Source organism: Vigna umbellata, chromosome 7, assembly GCF_029865625.1.
Source record: "Vigna umbellata cultivar VRB3 chromosome 7, Vumbellata_1.0, whole genome shotgun sequence".
Classification (NCBI taxonomy): Eukaryota; Viridiplantae; Streptophyta; class Magnoliopsida; order Fabales; family Fabaceae; genus Vigna; species Vigna umbellata.
In genome coordinates this window covers 48,760,581-48,778,363 of record NC_142171.1, presented here as the reverse complement: position 1 = coordinate 48,778,363, position 17,783 = coordinate 48,760,581, and the positions used below count along the sequence as shown (strand labels likewise).

The 17,783-nt window shown below is 30.2% G+C and overlaps 1 protein-coding gene across 1 annotated transcript; it reads right to left on the bottom strand.

The window, feature by feature from the left end:
- Positions 1 to 9,331: 9,331 nt before the first annotated feature.
- Positions 9,332 to 12,428, bottom strand: LOC124827607 (methylsterol monooxygenase 2-2-like). The gene is made up of 7 exons (XM_047300695.2): positions 12,310 to 12,428; positions 12,028 to 12,165; positions 10,783 to 10,928; positions 10,522 to 10,641; positions 10,114 to 10,326; positions 9,956 to 10,036; positions 9,332 to 9,615 (listed from the first exon to the last, which is right to left on the bottom strand). The coding sequence occupies exons 1-7, from the start codon at positions 12,337 to 12,339 to the stop codon at positions 9,525 to 9,527; spliced, it is 819 nt and encodes a 272-aa protein (XP_047156651.1). The 5' UTR covers positions 12,340 to 12,428; the 3' UTR covers positions 9,332 to 9,524.
- Positions 12,429 to 17,783: the final 5,355 nt, after the last annotated feature.

Below are 17,783 nucleotides of genomic sequence, written 5' to 3'. Positions count from 1 at the left end.
TTTAATTTTCTTATTCAACTGATTTTCTACTTCTGTCTTATAGGTTAAAAATACATCAAAGGTTTCATCTTTATGTTTGATTAAGTAAACTTTGGTATATCTAGAATAATCATCTATAAAGGTCACAAAATAATTTTTACCTCCTCTAGACATGGTTTGTTTCATATCAGCTACATCAGTATGAATTAAGCTTAATAGTTCAGTTTGGCGTTCTACAGAAAAACATGTTTTCTTTGTTAATTTAGATTCTACACATATATCACATTTTCTACTCTGTTTATCATGCATATTAATCAATCCTAGTCGTTGTAATTTCAAAACATACGAGGAATTCACATGTCCTAATCTAGCATGCTATATATCATACGAGTCAACAATATAAGCAGAAGAACTTGATTCATTAATATTTTCAGAAACATTTAGAATGAAGAGTCCTTGATCACAATATCCCTTCCCCACGAACACATTATTTTTTTGTCATGATGATCTTGTCAGACTCAAATGACACTTTAATCCCCACTTTTCCCAATAGTGCTACAGAGATTAAATTAACTCTGATTGATGGCACATGTAGCACATCACTCAAGGCCAGAGTCTTTCCAGATGTGAGTTTGAGAAGAACTTTTCCTTTTCCCAGAATAGGAGTGGTCCTGGAATCACCGAGGTAGACATGTTCTTCTCCATCCCCGACACTAGTGTAAGAGGTAAAAGCACTTCTGTTTGCACAGATATGCCTAGTAACACCAGAGTCTACTACCCACTTGCTCACATTGGTCATCAGATTCACTTGAGAAACGACCGCAACAATAATGTCATCTCCTTCGGCTATATTGGCCCTAGGAGGATTGTCGTTTCTCGCTATACGCCTGCACTGTGGTGCATGATGGCTTGGCTTCCCACATACGAAGCAATTTCCTTTCTTTTTAAAGGTGGGTTTAGATTCATGGGGACGAGATTTAAGAAAATTATTTTTCTTTTTGTGATCAGGTTTGTATTCGTACCTTTTTGGAGCAGGTTTTACTTCTACCATATTTGCTTTCATAGATAAAGCTTTGGCCCTTGTAGTAGCAGACTCCTTCCTGTTGGTACCTTCAATTATTATGTGTGTAATGAGTTCTGGTAGAGACATTTGCTTGTGTCTGTGTTTCAACTGTTGTTTGTAATTTGTCCAGGATGGCGGCAATTTCTCGATCAGAAGTTCTGAAACAACTCGATTAGAATGTTTTCTGCTTTGATGTCTTCGAGCAACTTGTGGTATTCATTGATTTGAGTTTTTATGTCCTTGTCTTCAATCATTTCCCAAGGGTAGTAATTTCCTATGACGAATCTTTGTTTGACGACATCTTCAGTAGTGTATTTGAGAATCAACGAGTCCCAAATGTCCTTTGCTTCCTTGTAGGAACAGTACACATCGAACAAATCATTAGAAAGTGCACTAAGTAGAGTGTGTCGGCATACCTTGTTCGTGTAAGTTCACTCTTCAACTAGTTTTGAGTTTGAAGGAATAGTGGAGTCGGGCTTCGGAGATGAAAGAGCAGCAACAACTCCATACATGTCTAAAAGGGTGGAAACACGTTCTTTCCAGCGTCGAAAGTTCTGTCCAGAGAAAATCTCGATTTTTGACACGTCCGGAAGAGATTTTGTGAAGACTGTTTGGGTTCTGGAAGCAATGGTTTGGTTCTTTGAAGGCATGTTGTTGATGTCAGCCATAAGTCCTTAAGATTGTTGGAAAAACTGACAAAATAGTATTTCCTGAGGCGTGTAGAGTCACTGTCCTTAAGGACTTATCCGCGGTGTGTTGCGCAAGTCCCCCAAGATACAACAGGAACTTCTCAGAATGTCTGAGGATCTCAGAACTAGTAAGGAACTCTAAACAGAGTATAAGAATAACCCAGAATATTTTTAGAAGAGAGAGAGAGCTAAAGAATGAAATTCAGAAAAGAAAAAAATGAGAAAGACTAAATTTTTTGGTGTGTTTTAGAACAGGAAAAGAGCTCTCTGTTGTTTATAGAGCTAGGGAGGAATCAATTAAATAAAAGAAATTAAAAATCATAAAGATTTTTAACGTTAGAATTAATTCACATTGAATATTTCAACATTGACATGTTTAATAAAAATATTTTCGTTTCCCAATTAGAATTCTAACGTTGCAATAGAACGTTCTGAAATCTAAAATCACAATTAATGCTTTTAACTTATGCAATAATATAATATTATAACAAAATTCATGTACGAAAATTCTCTTATATAATTTGTTTATACTTTTTTCAACTAAATACATCTTTTTTTAACATATTATTTTTTTATTCATTGTTTCTTCTTTTATATCAAACAAAACGATGATAAGAGTGCTTTTAGTTATTTTTTTTGTACTAATGTTACTACAACAATGGACTACTCAACGTGCTGAAAGAGATCTCACATTAATTTCAGAATCGATGTTGAAAGAGTTATAGTTGGAAGTCGTGTTTGAATGTCGAATTGATTTGAGAAGTTTATTTTATATATTAATTATTTGCATAACTCATGTTGAATTATGAAGAACGTAAGAATAGAACCACCTTTTGTGACCACAGAACTGATTAAGAAAAAAAAAACGTATTATTGTGTAACTAAATTTTTGATTACTGGGTAAATGTTCGAATAATAATAACTTTTGACAGTGAAAATATAAATGGTAATCTGGGTCAACCCTTTCTGAAAAAAACATCGTTGTTGGGTTGCTTGATTTTTCGAATCTACACAGTTCTATGACCATGTGCAAAGAACCATTGTTTGGTGTCTCAAACAAACATCTCAAAGATTCCATTAACCCACCACACGATTGATGTGATGCACTCGGTTGGTGAATAGTCTCATGTTTTTCTAACAAGATTTTGAATAATAATATTAAACACAGCACAATAATTAATGGATGAGAACAAAGCAACGTTTAACAAGACAAAAACTAGAGAAGCACTTTAGCGTAAAGTTGTGTTTGCCCTTTGATGTTTTATTCGACAAATTCATGCACGAATGGCAAAGATTGATGAGTTTTCTTTTCCTTCACTTTTGCCAGTGATGATGATTTTAACTGTCTGTTTGGTTCCTCAGTGAGAAAGAGATAGGCACGAGGGAGTAAAACCATGTTAGAATTATTGGTGTGGCAGGAATATATAAAGTGATGCTAAAAAACAGGTTGAAGAATTGAGAAATCGACACGACGGTTTGTGGTGGTCACCTTGTCACCCACATCATTTGCTTAAATCAAATCCAAAATGGTTTTGTCACAGTTTCTGGGAACATTTTTAGGGTCATAATAGGATAATTATGGGCATTTACACAAACATTTCTTGTTCAAGGGTCAATTTTTACGTCAAACCGGGTGGCAAACTTTTGTCTTTTCATTACCCTCCTTTTCTAATCAAATAGATTTTAGGAATCATATGACAAATCCTTCAACAAAAGTGCTTTCGGTAATTACTCACATCATCTACCACCTTGCCAATTTATGTTCTATTTTGATAAGCCACCACCTTCTCTTTCCAACTATATATCATCAACATTAATTCTTAATAAAAATAAGGAATAATTTCAAACTCTAATGTAAATAAAAAATATAAAATCAATTTAAAATATATAATAAATGAGTTTGTTAGACTTAAATTCAGTTTTGTAACATGAGATTAAAATATATCGTCAAAGTTTGTTAGACTTATCTTGTTATAGACTATTAGATCATTGAGGACTATCAAATTTTAGGCACTATATGTCAAGATAATGAATTAAAGTGTAGTCACATTTAATTTTTAAGGTTTAAATAGCATATTTTATCACTATAAGTGATGATTTTTTTTTTCTATTTATCTTTTACTTTGTGTGGTCTGTATATTTTTTTAAAAATATTTGATATGATTTGTTTTATTAAATCAACATTAACATCGTTTTAGAGAATGATTAACTTGCATATTTGTTATATATATCGTCTAACCTCATGAACAAAATAAGGTGGGGGAAAATAACGATAACGTGCTGAGAGAAAAGATAAAAAAAAATATAAGAAGTATATTAAGTTATAAATAAATAAGAAAAATATTACATCATTCTTGTAAATTTAAGAATTAAAGATATTTTAATTTAGATTTGGTATGAGAAATTAAAAGATGGAAAACTTTTGAGCATTAATTCTCTTAAGAATGGATGTTCTGTTTTGTGGATGGGATCTTTGGAGGGATAAATGTATCTCATATATAATGTTTTGGATTCCATAAATGGTTCCGTACAGATAAAACATTGGTGATAGGATATTCCATACAAACACTTGCAGACATGTCAAATAGTGACACACAGATGCAACCATCTCTCCGCCAGGATATTCAATCCATATATTCATTTATATATTAATTTAAAACAAATAAGTAAAAAAATATCACCAAAACTTTATCAGAAAAATATTCTAATAATTTCTTTCGTTAATAAATTTTACTTATGAGCTCTGACAAGACAAACTTTTCTTACCTGTTTTTTTCTTCTATCTAAATATAATTCCAGACTTTATTTAAAATATCTTGTTGAATTTTACTAAAAAATGTACTAATGTTAACACAATAATTATTTTACTATTTTACATTATAGGTTTTTAATGTGTTCAGTTCTTCGTAAGAGTGGTAAAATAGATTAGTTTATTTAGCCCGTTCAAAATGAAACATGAAAAGCTTGAAATCTTGACCGGTTTCATCAAAACACGAGTCAACAAGTTAGTTGAATACTTCAGCTATTTCTTTTCTTAATTTTAATTTTTCTAAATTTCGTTTGTATAATATATATATATATATATATATATATATATATATATATATATATATATATATATATATATATATATATATATATGTGTGTGTGTGTGTGTACATATATAACATACTTAATCATAAACATATTTTATAAATATTTAATTAATTAATTAATATTTTATGTGAATAAATTAAAATAACTATTTATTTTACATTATATTACTTTATTATGAACATTTATTAAAACTTAATTTACCAATGTTAATGATTTAATTTACAACATTATTATATTCTTACATGTTTAAATAATATAATAAAAACAATATTTTTTTAAATTATTTTTATTTTTATGTTAATTTTTAAAAAAACAGTCTACCTAATCCACCTTTAAATCGGATTAATTTGGTGTCGATATCCGCTTTGTCCTCCTTACTCTTAATTATACTTGATTAATATAATGATTGGGAAAACCACGAAGCAAAATCGAAAGATGCAGGAATTATCATACTGAAAAATCGAAAATATATTATTTTAGTAGAAAATAAAGTTTAATTATTGTAGTGTGGGTTGTTTGAACAATGGGATACTGATTTAACTTAGTAAAACAAGGGTGTTGATAGAGAAGTACAGTTAACAGTATGTTTGTTGTTATTACTATGTTGTGGAAAAAACGCTTTACCTGACCCAGCATTTCTCTTTGAATTATACAGTTGGACTGGGCTTTCTAATTTACACTCAAATTTTAGGGTGTTGCTCCCTCCACCCCCACACATCTCTTCCTCCACCTCCCCAATTTTCTAAAATGCCAATTATATCCTTCTAAAATGACAATTATATCCTCAAAAGTTAAAATTTTTTATTTTTATTATTTTAATATTTTATTTTATTTAAAATTTCTGATTTACTTCCCTCTGCACCTCTTCCTCTCTTCCATTTCTGTTTACCTTTCTCTCTTCCGTCAAGCTTCTTCTTCACCGTTTATCATTTTCTCTTCCGTCAAGCCTCATCAACGTTTAAAAACTAATCATATATAACATTTAAAATTATAAATTTAAATATAAATTACTGTAAATAAAATACAAGTTAGTGTGACACAATTGGAGTTGCTGTCAACTAGAAAATGGGGTAAATAATTTTTGGAGTACAAGAAATAAGTACAAGTCTCAATCTTGCAGGTGTTTTCTTCCAAGCTTGCGAAAAAAAATTTGAAACAAACAAGAAATTGGCTTTACGAGGTTCCATAATGTTGGAGCTTAATTTATTTCATGGCCAAACTACGTAGGTAGACTAATTAGCGGGAAGAATAAAATTAATGAGCAGAGAAGCACATGGGTGAGGGGTTGTAATAAGAGGCCGTGGTCCCGTGACTAGTGTCTGGTGCACTCTTTCTATAATAAATTTACCTCCATTGAAATCTGTTAACGGATGTTGAGATCCGTTAACGGATGTGGAGATCCGTTTAAGGATTAATATTTTAAACTTGGTGTAGGGAACAATACTCCTGGACGGATGACATCCTTCAACGGATGTCAACATCCGTTTAAGGCAAAACGGATGTCGACATCCGTTTCGCCTTAAACGGATGTTGACATCCGTTGAAGGATGTCATCCGTCCAGAGACAGTGTTCCTTTTACGTTTCGTTTCTATTTTACTACGTTTTACGGCTCATGCAAGGATTATAGGCTTAGATATTAAAAGGATTATTGGAAGTATGGGAAGGGTTTAAGGTTTAGGATTATTGGAAGGATTATGACTACGTACCTGGAGAGGAACTACGACAAGGACACTACACCACAAACGCACTGCACCACGTAGTGCACCGAGAACAAGAGGAAGATTGCTTGATAATTCTTTTCACGATTACCAAGCTTTGCAGAAAAATATTTTACTCATACAAGGAACTACGTAGGTTATCAGGTTATCAGTGAAATATGATATAAATGAATAAAATTAAAAAACAATAATTTTAAAAATAAAATTTTAATGAGGGGCAAAATAGTAAAGGAAAGGTGGAGGAAGGGGCAAAATAGTAAAGGGGAGGTGGAGGAAGAGATGTGTGGGGGTGGAGGGAGCAACACCCCAAATTTTAATCACTCCCAAAAATTCCAAACTTATAATCCTTGACAGAGTGTATTAAAGAAGTGTATGTTGACAATACAAGTATTTTGTTGTGCTATGTTCAAAAAAATTTAAAATAATTAAAATCTATGTATCTTAAATGAAATATTCATATAAAAATTATTTTCTTGTTAATTTATTAATTGAAATAATTATCATGTGAATTACTTTGGTGACATACAAGATAATTTGTTAACAGCATTCGAATTAGTTGAAAAAAAATTTAACAAGTTGCTTTGGTTAGATACCTTGAGTCTATATGTAGGGATAATCTTTTAGTGGTAAAAAATTGTTACAACAAAATTTTACGAACAAGGTTAGTTACTAGAAACATTTGATAAAAACAATTATAGTTATAAGTCAACTCTCCATATAGTTTATTACCATTTTCATTTGTTATCTGAATCTTGTAAAATAGATATTAATATCTTCTAGTTTTATTATAAACTTTGATTTGATTAGATTAACGTAATTTAAAATCAAAAGTGATAATCGTAATTATTTATACATGTAAATATTAAATATATGTAACATATGTGGAGTAATATGCAAATGTTTTTGTTAAAGTTGATAATGGAATCGTTACAATTACATTGTATATAATAAGTTCATAATCTTGTGTTGTTGAGTTGTTGTAGTGTTGTTGAGTTGTTTCTAAATTGTGGTTGAATTGTTGCATAGTTGTCGAGTTGTACTTAGTCGTTGTTGAGCCATTGTAGTGTTGTCGAGTTAAGCTATGGTCGAATTGTTACGAGTTGTCTCTAAGTTATGGTCAAGTTATTGTAGAGTTGTCAAGCTTTTCTTTTAATCGAGTTCTTCAAAGTTGTCAAGCTATGTGTTGTGGCTAAGACGTCCATATTATCGAGTTCTTCCTATGGTTTAGTTACTCATAGAGTCGAGCTCTTTATATGATCGAAGGGTGTATTGTGGCTTAACTCTTTCATATTCGATTTTTTTTTCTTTCATTGTTACATTTTGTATCTTATACCATCTTGTTTTTCCTTTTCTTTGGATATACAATACTTTCTTTCTATAATCATTTTTTGTGACCTTCTCTTTTTCTTATATTTTTTTTATATCATGATGGATTTATCAATAGAAGATACAAATCAATTAGCAGAAGGGGAGTGTTGAATAATTTGTTTTGATCCTTCTCTTTTTTTCTTATATTTTTTTATATCATGATGGATTTATTGATAGAAGATACATATCAATTAGCAGAAGAAGTGGAGTGTGAAAGTGATGGATTTATTGATAGAAGATACAAATTAATGAAATATAAGTCAAATAATACAAGAAAATATATTACTTAAACACAAAATCTTAATAGTTTTATGAAATTTCTATATAATATTTAACATTCGTATTTCTACTTACACTTAAATTTTCAATAAATAAATAATCATAAAGTTAATATATAATATACATGATGAATTTTTTAAAGTGTACAATAAATATAATATTTAAGTGCATATTAAGTCGTCTAATGTTAACTTTAAGATTTTTAATAATTTCTTAAGCTGATTTTGTATTACATTTAATTTAATTAATATAATATTTAATGTTATTAAGTATTTGATAAATTAAATATGGATGAAAAGAAAATAATAAATAAATGAAAGGTCGAACTTATCAATAAAAAATAAAGTTTATATTAATATTTAAATCTATTATACCGTACCCATGCATATGCAATAATATTTATTTATAATCATTAAAATAAAATATTTAATGAAATATTAACTAGCTTTTCAATTGCTTTAAATGCAATAAATTTAATTTATTTCATCTGAATTTTCATTTGAATAGTAATAAAAAATAACTTCAGAAAAAAAAATAACTTTAGTATGAAAAAAAAAACTCAAGTGTTTAACTAAATATTTCCATATTAAAAAACTTAACTTTTCTTTTCCGTTATTTTCTCTAATTAAAATTAAAAGAGAATTCTGTGTTTATGACTTTAAGTTTATTTTGAAGTACAACTTGAGTTAAATAAAGTAATTTAATGAAACAAGTTTCAAATATTCAACAGAGTAAAAACTGCATAAGATGATCAATATTTACTTTTTCATAAAGGCAACATCAGCTTTTCTTTTAAAAGATAAAAGTATAAATGCGTTTAAAATTATAATAAATCTGTTAAAAAATAAAGAAACAAATCCAAATTTTAGTTCAATAAGGTATATTTTAACCTTGATGTTAGAAAGAAGTAATTTATTTTTAAATGTATTTATTTTAAAAACAAACTAACAGAAAAACTCATTATAAAAATTGTATTCAGCTTACAAGATTCCTGAAATATTTTAACTTGAAACTAATTTCTCCAAATATAACTAAACATATAGACACCCGAAATCACACGGTATCTTTTATCATTTAAGATTATCAAATGTTTTATATAAACACTGTATTCAGTTTGCAAATCAATTGAAAGGTTAAGTCTTATGCATAAAATGAACCATTGAAGACAATGACTTTATTATATTGGTCTGAAAAACAAGTTATATGTCTTGAAAGAAAACCTTTGAACTATGCACACCAGAACAGCAAAAAACCAAGTACAGTATGACAATGATATTATGCCTTTAGTTGGATATCAACACTTTCTGCATACTCCCAAGAACATTTGTACCTCAATGCTGTTTCTTTTGATGGCTACTGCTTTCAGCTTCTGCTTTCTTGGATGCCTTCAAGTTTTTGTACCCTGTATCAGTTCCGAAAATCCTGTACACAGAAAACAACAAAATTTTATATACCATTGTCACCATTACTAGTGAACATCTTAAAAGAAAAGCTTAGTTCAAAGAATGCATGAAAATATGGGTTAGGCCATCTCAAATCTTAACCAAATGTTAGACAAACAATTAGAAAACAAAATGTATTGAGTTACTAAACATTCGGGAACACTATTTTTGTTCAAGGGAATGAATTACTCTTGTGCAAACATGTACAACTTATGCAGCTTGATTGGCTAAGTAATACAATATCTTCTATCTCCTATCATTTTAGCTCTATTCTTATAAGACCAAAAAGGCTAATACTTTCATAGTGGAAGAAGACATACCAGTCCATGTATGTAAAGGTTGAGGAGTAGTTTCCAGATTTGGTATACAGCAACCGGTGATGATAGTCATGGAAATCAGCTCTGAAAATGAAGATTATAAGAACTATAATGGAATAAATCCAGTGCATGATGTCAAGGGAAAGGAGTATCACACTCACCCCCCATATAATGGAATGAAATTTGAAAGACTCCATGGAAAATGGTAGCCACAATGCACCTCAACTGTCTCCAGGACTCTCAAACTCATCCATGTCCAGAGAGTCATTAAGTGAGGACCAGTGAGAACAGGACCAATAATGGTAGCAAATCCAAGAAAAAGTATCTCAGCAGGATGAGCATATTCAGAAGTAAGTCCAAATGGTGTAGCATATCTTCACAACATGGAAAAAACATCTTGGAACTGTGAGCAAAACTTTCAAAGGAACAAATGAAAATCAAACCATATTCAGAAGTAAGTCCAAATGGTGTAGCATATCTTCACAACATGGAAAAAACATCTTGGAACTGTGAGCAAAACTTTCAAAGGAACAAATGAAAATCAAATCCAGAATATGCATAGTACTTACTCATGGTGAACACTGTGCACATTTTTGTACAACCATTTGGTATGCAATATCCTGTGTCCCCAGTAGAATACAAAATCCTCCAATATGAAGTAGAAGATTATTTGGGTTAAAATGATTTTCCTGCAAAACCAAAAACAAAATATTTTCATGTCTACTTAAAAGAAATTTATAAATGTTCATATCAATAGCTTTCTATCATGTTGCTAAAAAATTACTTTATTATTATTGTTATTATGATCACTAAAAGAATTCATGAAGTACCAAGATGGCAATGGAAGACTGATCTGCATACCCATGCGCTTAAGTAAAGGATAAGAAATGATCATAACAGGTAGATTGACACCAAAATGGTACAGCATTAAACCACTGATACATTTTTTCTGAGCTGCAGGGCTATTATTTTTTGCCTGCATGAAAGAAGCATTAATAGCTATATATATTTAACAAACTGCGTGGAAGTGAATCAGGAACACCAATTTTCACATCAAAATAGAAACTAGTAGTTCTAGCTTCTACTCTTTTCAAATCAAAATGGTTCTGGCTTTTACATTTTTCACATCAAGGATGTGATTTATGGCTGAAAGCTTTCCAAATACACTATGAGACGGCCAAGCTTCAAAATGGTGGAAATACAAAAGAAAAAGATGATTACTAAGCAACATATTGGTTGTCATATTTGAATTGAGAAAAAAAAAAGTGATTATTATAAAACAGGAAAGAACATATTTTGAGGAAACGTCTTTTTTTTTTTTTTTTTTTATTCTCTAATTTCGTGATTAATTATACAACTGGTTTTCAATATTAATTTTATTACAAAGACCTGCTGAAAACTCTATTGTTGCCTGTTTTATGTACAATTATGTTAAATTCCGTGCTTTTAGTACAATTTTTTAAAGCAAAACTCAGTCTTCTAATAAAGAGTGAAAACAAAAGAGGAAAAGAGAAGTGAAGAAACTCTATCTTTCTCCATGGTAAATAATTTGATATATATAGAAAAAGAAGAAATTAAGAAATTTTCTGCATGTACTGGCATTGGGAGATTTCAGTCAATGCAATAATTTAAACATAGCAGAAATCAAACTTGCAAGTGCTGCAAGAGATTCTTTGAATCCTTTCCATTCAGAGCATAAAGAGAAGGAAGAAAAGACATAAATGTGAATGGTCAGCCAGAGGGCATTTGGATCCTTTTTTTGTTCTTGAACAACATATGATTCTGATGAAGAGAAAGGAAAAACTCATCTTTATCAAATAAGGCCCACCCGGTTGGATCCACAATAAAAATTGTATTTTTCTCTCAAACCTTTGAAATCTTCATCATGCAGGACATAGAAACAAAGAAGATGAAAAGACATTGGGAAATCTGTTGCAACTCTCAAATAAAACCATATCAAGTGAATACAAATTGATTTTCCAACCAAGAAAAACAGTTAACAAGGACAACATTTGATCCAGTGAAACATGTCCTCAAATCCAATTGTCAAAGACAGAAGAAGAATAAGGTGAAACCTGAATCTTATACTTGCTGAGCCACCTTGACCTTTCCAACATCATACAAGGAAGTCCAGACAAAAAGAAAACACCTTCATGCAGAAAGAAAGTACCCAGACAGGCCAATTGAAATTCGCTAAAATGTGTGATCAAAAACTGCAATCACAACAACATGCAAAGTGCCCAAGCATCAAACACTAGTTCAAAATTTGATTGTGAACCAAGATTAACAAAAAACCAACTTTTGAAGATTGTAAAAGCAATCAGAGATGAAACTGGAACAATGGGGTGAAATAGAACCTGCCAAGAAGATTGAACTACGGAAGCCATGGATTGTAGCAGGTAGAAAACAACTTGTGAAATGTGAGTGTTTAGTGTGATGAGCAACACATAAAAACTAATATAAAACTGCAGTATGACCAACCAGTGTGTTTTTCTAGGGGAGGGTCCTTCTTAGGCACCACTCTTGTAACAAATGTTCATGCATAATGAATTTTGAAATAAATGATACTTTAACTCCAAAAATTTGTACCATCAACATTATTTTTCACTCTCATTTTTTCTACACAAAAAAAAAGAAAATTGTTAGGAATATTGTATTTTTATAGTAAAAAATCAAAATAGTAGTTATTGATGTCAGAAATTTTTCCTAAATTTTACTTTTCAATTAATATTTATAATAACTTTTAGTAATTAGTTTTATGATTTAAGTTTTATTTTAGGGTCAAAATTACCTTTTTTTTAACAAAATTGTCATGCAATAGTTTTATATAATAAAAATATATATTCATTTAATTATATTATGCAAAAATTCTTTATTATATTTGTAATTTATTAAATTAATGTAAAATATAAAATAATAGTTAACTTTGATTACGTTTGAATTTATTTTTATAATTATAACAGCTGTATTATGTAACATCCCAAAAATACAGTCTAAAACTATATAATAGAATAATCACATTTAATAATATTACAGCTCAATCTTACATTAATAGAGAAGTATGCTTGTGGCCGAACGGCCTTACAGAAAGAACTAAAAACTTAAATTATACAAGATAAGCAATTCTGACCGAACGGTTTACAAAAGTCCACACCGGACGGTCATACAAAAGAACAGGGAAAATGTCATCGAACGATCACCTTACTATCAAACTATACTACTGACCGAACGATTCTACTGTTCGGTCTTAACTCCTACCTCGACTAAGTTTTCTTCTTCCAGAGCTTCTTCCAACAGCTCGTCTCCTTCTGCTCACGTCCACATGGATATCATTGCAACAGAAAGACAACCGAACGTACAAAATAGACAAGACAGAAAGACATAGGGTAAACTTATGTAATTCAATTCATGTATAAACATATATTTCACACAATCAACCAAACAAGATAATTCATCACTCGCTCATGCAAAGCCTAATACTAGACTGACTGTCCGGACTGTATGAATTATGTGTAGCTACGACGTTCGTGCACCCGGGTGATGTAGTAACTGAGATACCCTCCTCTACGTGAGGACGAGTAATCACGGAACATCAGGATGAACAGCCAGCTTAGCATGCCCACATTCATACTTTACCAAATTCCAATATCCATTCATGAGATATTCCTCCCCGGAATACTTGTTCATAATCATACTCATTTCATCTACATCATATTCCATCATCTTTTATTTTCAAACTTCAATTTTTAACAAAGATCCCTTAGGATACCAAATACCGAACGTTCACCCCCAACTCAGAACGAGACCGAACACTTGGAGTGAGACCGAGAGGTCTCCAGTTCTAGAACAGATTAAGACCGAGAAGGTTACTATCGGGTTGAGAAAGAAACCGAGTACAATCACATATTACAAGAACGAATAGAACGAATGTTATTTACAAAGTGAGCCAATTAAATGAATTGACTCTTGAGAGCTCAAATCGAACACCGAAAAGCCCATGCCAAGTACTAAGACTCTAGGCTGAAACCAATGGATACAGACACTTCAAAACATTCAAAGAATAATACTTAAAAGAATCACATGAAGAAACTGAACGCTTATAAATACTTAGCTTATTTGAGTTTAACATCAAGAAAACCGAATGTCAGTCAATGACCAAGCACGGTAGAGAGAGAACTTTATTGAATTTGGACGAACGTTATTTTCATCAAGATAGATTATAGAAAAGAGAATGAGCGCTTGGTGTAAGACCCAACACTAAATAGTACGAGCGCTTGGTGAAGGACCTAGCTCTAAATCATACGAGCGCTTGATGAAAGACCTATGAGTAAATAGTATGATCGCTTGGTGAAAGACCTCGCACTAAATCGTACGAACGCTTGGAAGATATAAGATATTATTTAATTAATTTTCAAGAACGAACGGACATACTACTACCTATAGACATACTTAGATTTATATATCAAAATGCCAAGGAAAAATATCCTTGGTGGAACGCCTGTACACCAATTGTACTAGACGAAGACGCTCGTCCTCACCATAAACTCCTTCTAAATGAAAGAGTTCAGTTCTAAACGAGTCCCCGAGAAAAACCGAACGGTCAAAGACCATTCAGTAACGAACATACATTATCTTAGGAAAATTTCATACTTAGAAATCATTTATCTCAATTCATTTCTCAATATTTATCTACATAATTTCATACATCCATATCATAGTAAATTCACATACTTCATACACTCAAAACATAGAAACAATCATATTTCATATTAATTCAGAAATTCAACAAACGTACACACATTCCAAACAAACATACAAATCAAATTAAATAAGCTCCCCTTACCTCTGATGTGAGTGAACGTTCACAAATAGGACCACTGATTCACCTCTAAGAATCCTTCTACCCTCAACGCTCAACAATTCTCCAAAACTAAACCAAGTCAAATCAAAACACTATCAGAACTATAAATTTAGAAGAGCAACCAACACATGAAACCAGAACTTGGTTTGCATGTCCAGGAATCGTACGACTGAGTGAAGAAAAGAACTTACCAGCTCAGCTTCACAAACCGATCGGTTCAATCGAAAGCTCTTGACACCGGGAGAGTGGAAATGGTGCCTGAGTGATGATCGGAGGAAGAAACGGTGAGGCTTTCTTAGAGAGAAGATGAGGAGATGTAGAAAGAAGGAGGAGAGATTGGAGATTTTCAGAAATCTGGGAAGAAGGGTGCATGCAGAGAGTGTGACGTGAATTTCTGAAAATCAGAGCTTTTCCTTCCAACATCAAAACGGACGTCCACTCAGTTGCTAACACCTGCCTTCACCCATCTGAGTGTCGAACCCCTCACGTGACACATGGAATCCACTAAGACGATACGTGCGTGGATTTGAATGGTTCTGACATATTAAAAACAATAAAGCGATTTAAAAGCTTTAAAAAAATATGATGTAATTTAAATAGAAATATACTGCTACCAATAATAATAAAAAAGTTTAATTTAATTTAAAAATACCTATAATTTCTATACTTTTAATGAAATGTGATATAATTTTAATTTTAATTTTAAAAAATAACATATAATTGTAGTGCATGCCAGATACTTTTGTAAATTAATATTAAACATAATTATATCATGAAATACAAAAATAATGTTAAATGTGTAATTTAATGTAAATAATATTATTAATAATTTATTATAATATATTATAATATAAAAAATATTAAGAAATTTACTTTAATACTTATTTTATTTTGTTAACAAGTGTCTTAAAATTTTTTATTAATTAATTATTTTGTTGTAATGTACATGAAAAATATTTTAGTTTTTATTCATTTATCTTATTTTTTTAATTTTATTTATTTATATTTATTTTAGTGTCGTATGCACATGAAAGTTATTTTCCTTTTTATCCCTTTATTTTGCTTTACTTAATTTCAAAGGTTTTAAAAAATATATTTGTAATAAAACAACCATACTTTTTAGTATTATATATTTTATTTACATTTTTTAATTTATTTTTTATTGTTTTTAACTTTAAAATGTAACAACTTGTAATTTTAGTAAGATCGAAACAAAAGGTAGAACCTAATAAACTAAATGTCTTAAAATATATTACTAATGTATTTATATTGTGATTAAAAGACTATAAAAATATACATCAAACTTACATTGATTAGATGAGTCTATAAATACATACTAGATAAGTATAAAAAATATTAAACAAATTTAACAATACACATTGAATAATTATGTCCATTAACTCTTTAGATGAATGTAGAATTTTTTTTTACAAGTTTAATAATATACATTAGACAAGTTTATCTATATACCAATTAGACGAATATAACAAAAAACATTAGATAATTAATTTTGTTAATTAATTAAACAAATATAACAAAAAATATTAAATGGATCTTGCAATACACATTAGACCAATTTGTCCATACACTAGTTAGATTAGGATAATAAAAAATATTACACAAGTCTAGCAATATATATTAGACGAGTCTGTCCATATAATAATTAGACGAATATAGCAAAAAAATTAGACAAGTCATTTGATTAATTAATTAATTAATTAATTAATTAATTATAACAAATAAAAATGAAATGGGTCTATGAATGCACTTAATAAACAAGTCTAACAATACACTTTAAATGACTTTGTCCATACAATCAATAGACAAGTATAGCAAAAACCATTAAACGAGACATTTCATACATTAATTACATGAGTTTAGGAATACTCATTGGAGGAGTTTGTCCAAACACTGATTAAACGAGTCTACCAACAACATACACTGATAAGATAGACTTATCAATATACATTAGACAAGTTTATCTATACACAAATTAGACAAGTCTATTAATACAATATAAGTTTGTACATTCACTAATTGGATGTGTCTTGTAATACACTTTAGACAAGTTTGAACAAACACTGATTAGAGAACTTTGTTTGTACCCTAATTAAGTGAGTTTAGAAAAAAAATCATTAGATGATTCTTCTATACATTGATTAAAATTGTCTAAGAATACTCATTAGACCAGTGTGTCCATACATTGATTAGGCGAGCCTATCAACAAACATTAGACAAATTTGTTCATACATTGATAAGATGAGTTTAGAAAAATAAATTACACAAGTATTTTCATAAACTGATTACACGAGTTTGAAGTACACATTACACGGGTGTGTCCATATATATATATATATATATATATATATATATATATATATATATATATGAGACAAGTATAACAATACATATTAGAAGAGTTTGTTAATGCATTTGATTAGATGATTCTAGGAATACACATCAAACAAGTCTTTTCATACACTTATTAAATGAGTATTGCAAAAAATGTTACACGAGTCTAACAATACACATTAGACAAGACTGTAAATACATCACTTAGAATAATATAACAAATATATTAGACGAATCATTTCATACCTTGAATAGATGAGTTAGGAATATTTTGAGTAGACGAGTTGTCGATGAATTGATCAGACCAGTTTAGCCATACACATTAGACAAGTCATTCATATATTAATTAGATAAGTCTAACAATATACATTAGATAAGTTTTTTAATACACAAAGTAGACGAGTCTATTAATATATTTAATATTTAATGTTTTTATCCTTAAAAGTAATACTACAAATTAGTCACGAACCTCTTCTACTCGGTCTTCGTCCTCCAAATCTCCTTTGTCCTCCCAGTACTCGTCTACTAGAAAATGAGCGGGTGAGGGTGCCTACACATAATTCTCTAACACTTAAGTTAATGCTTAAAGTCAAATACTTTGATGAAAGTATGATTAAT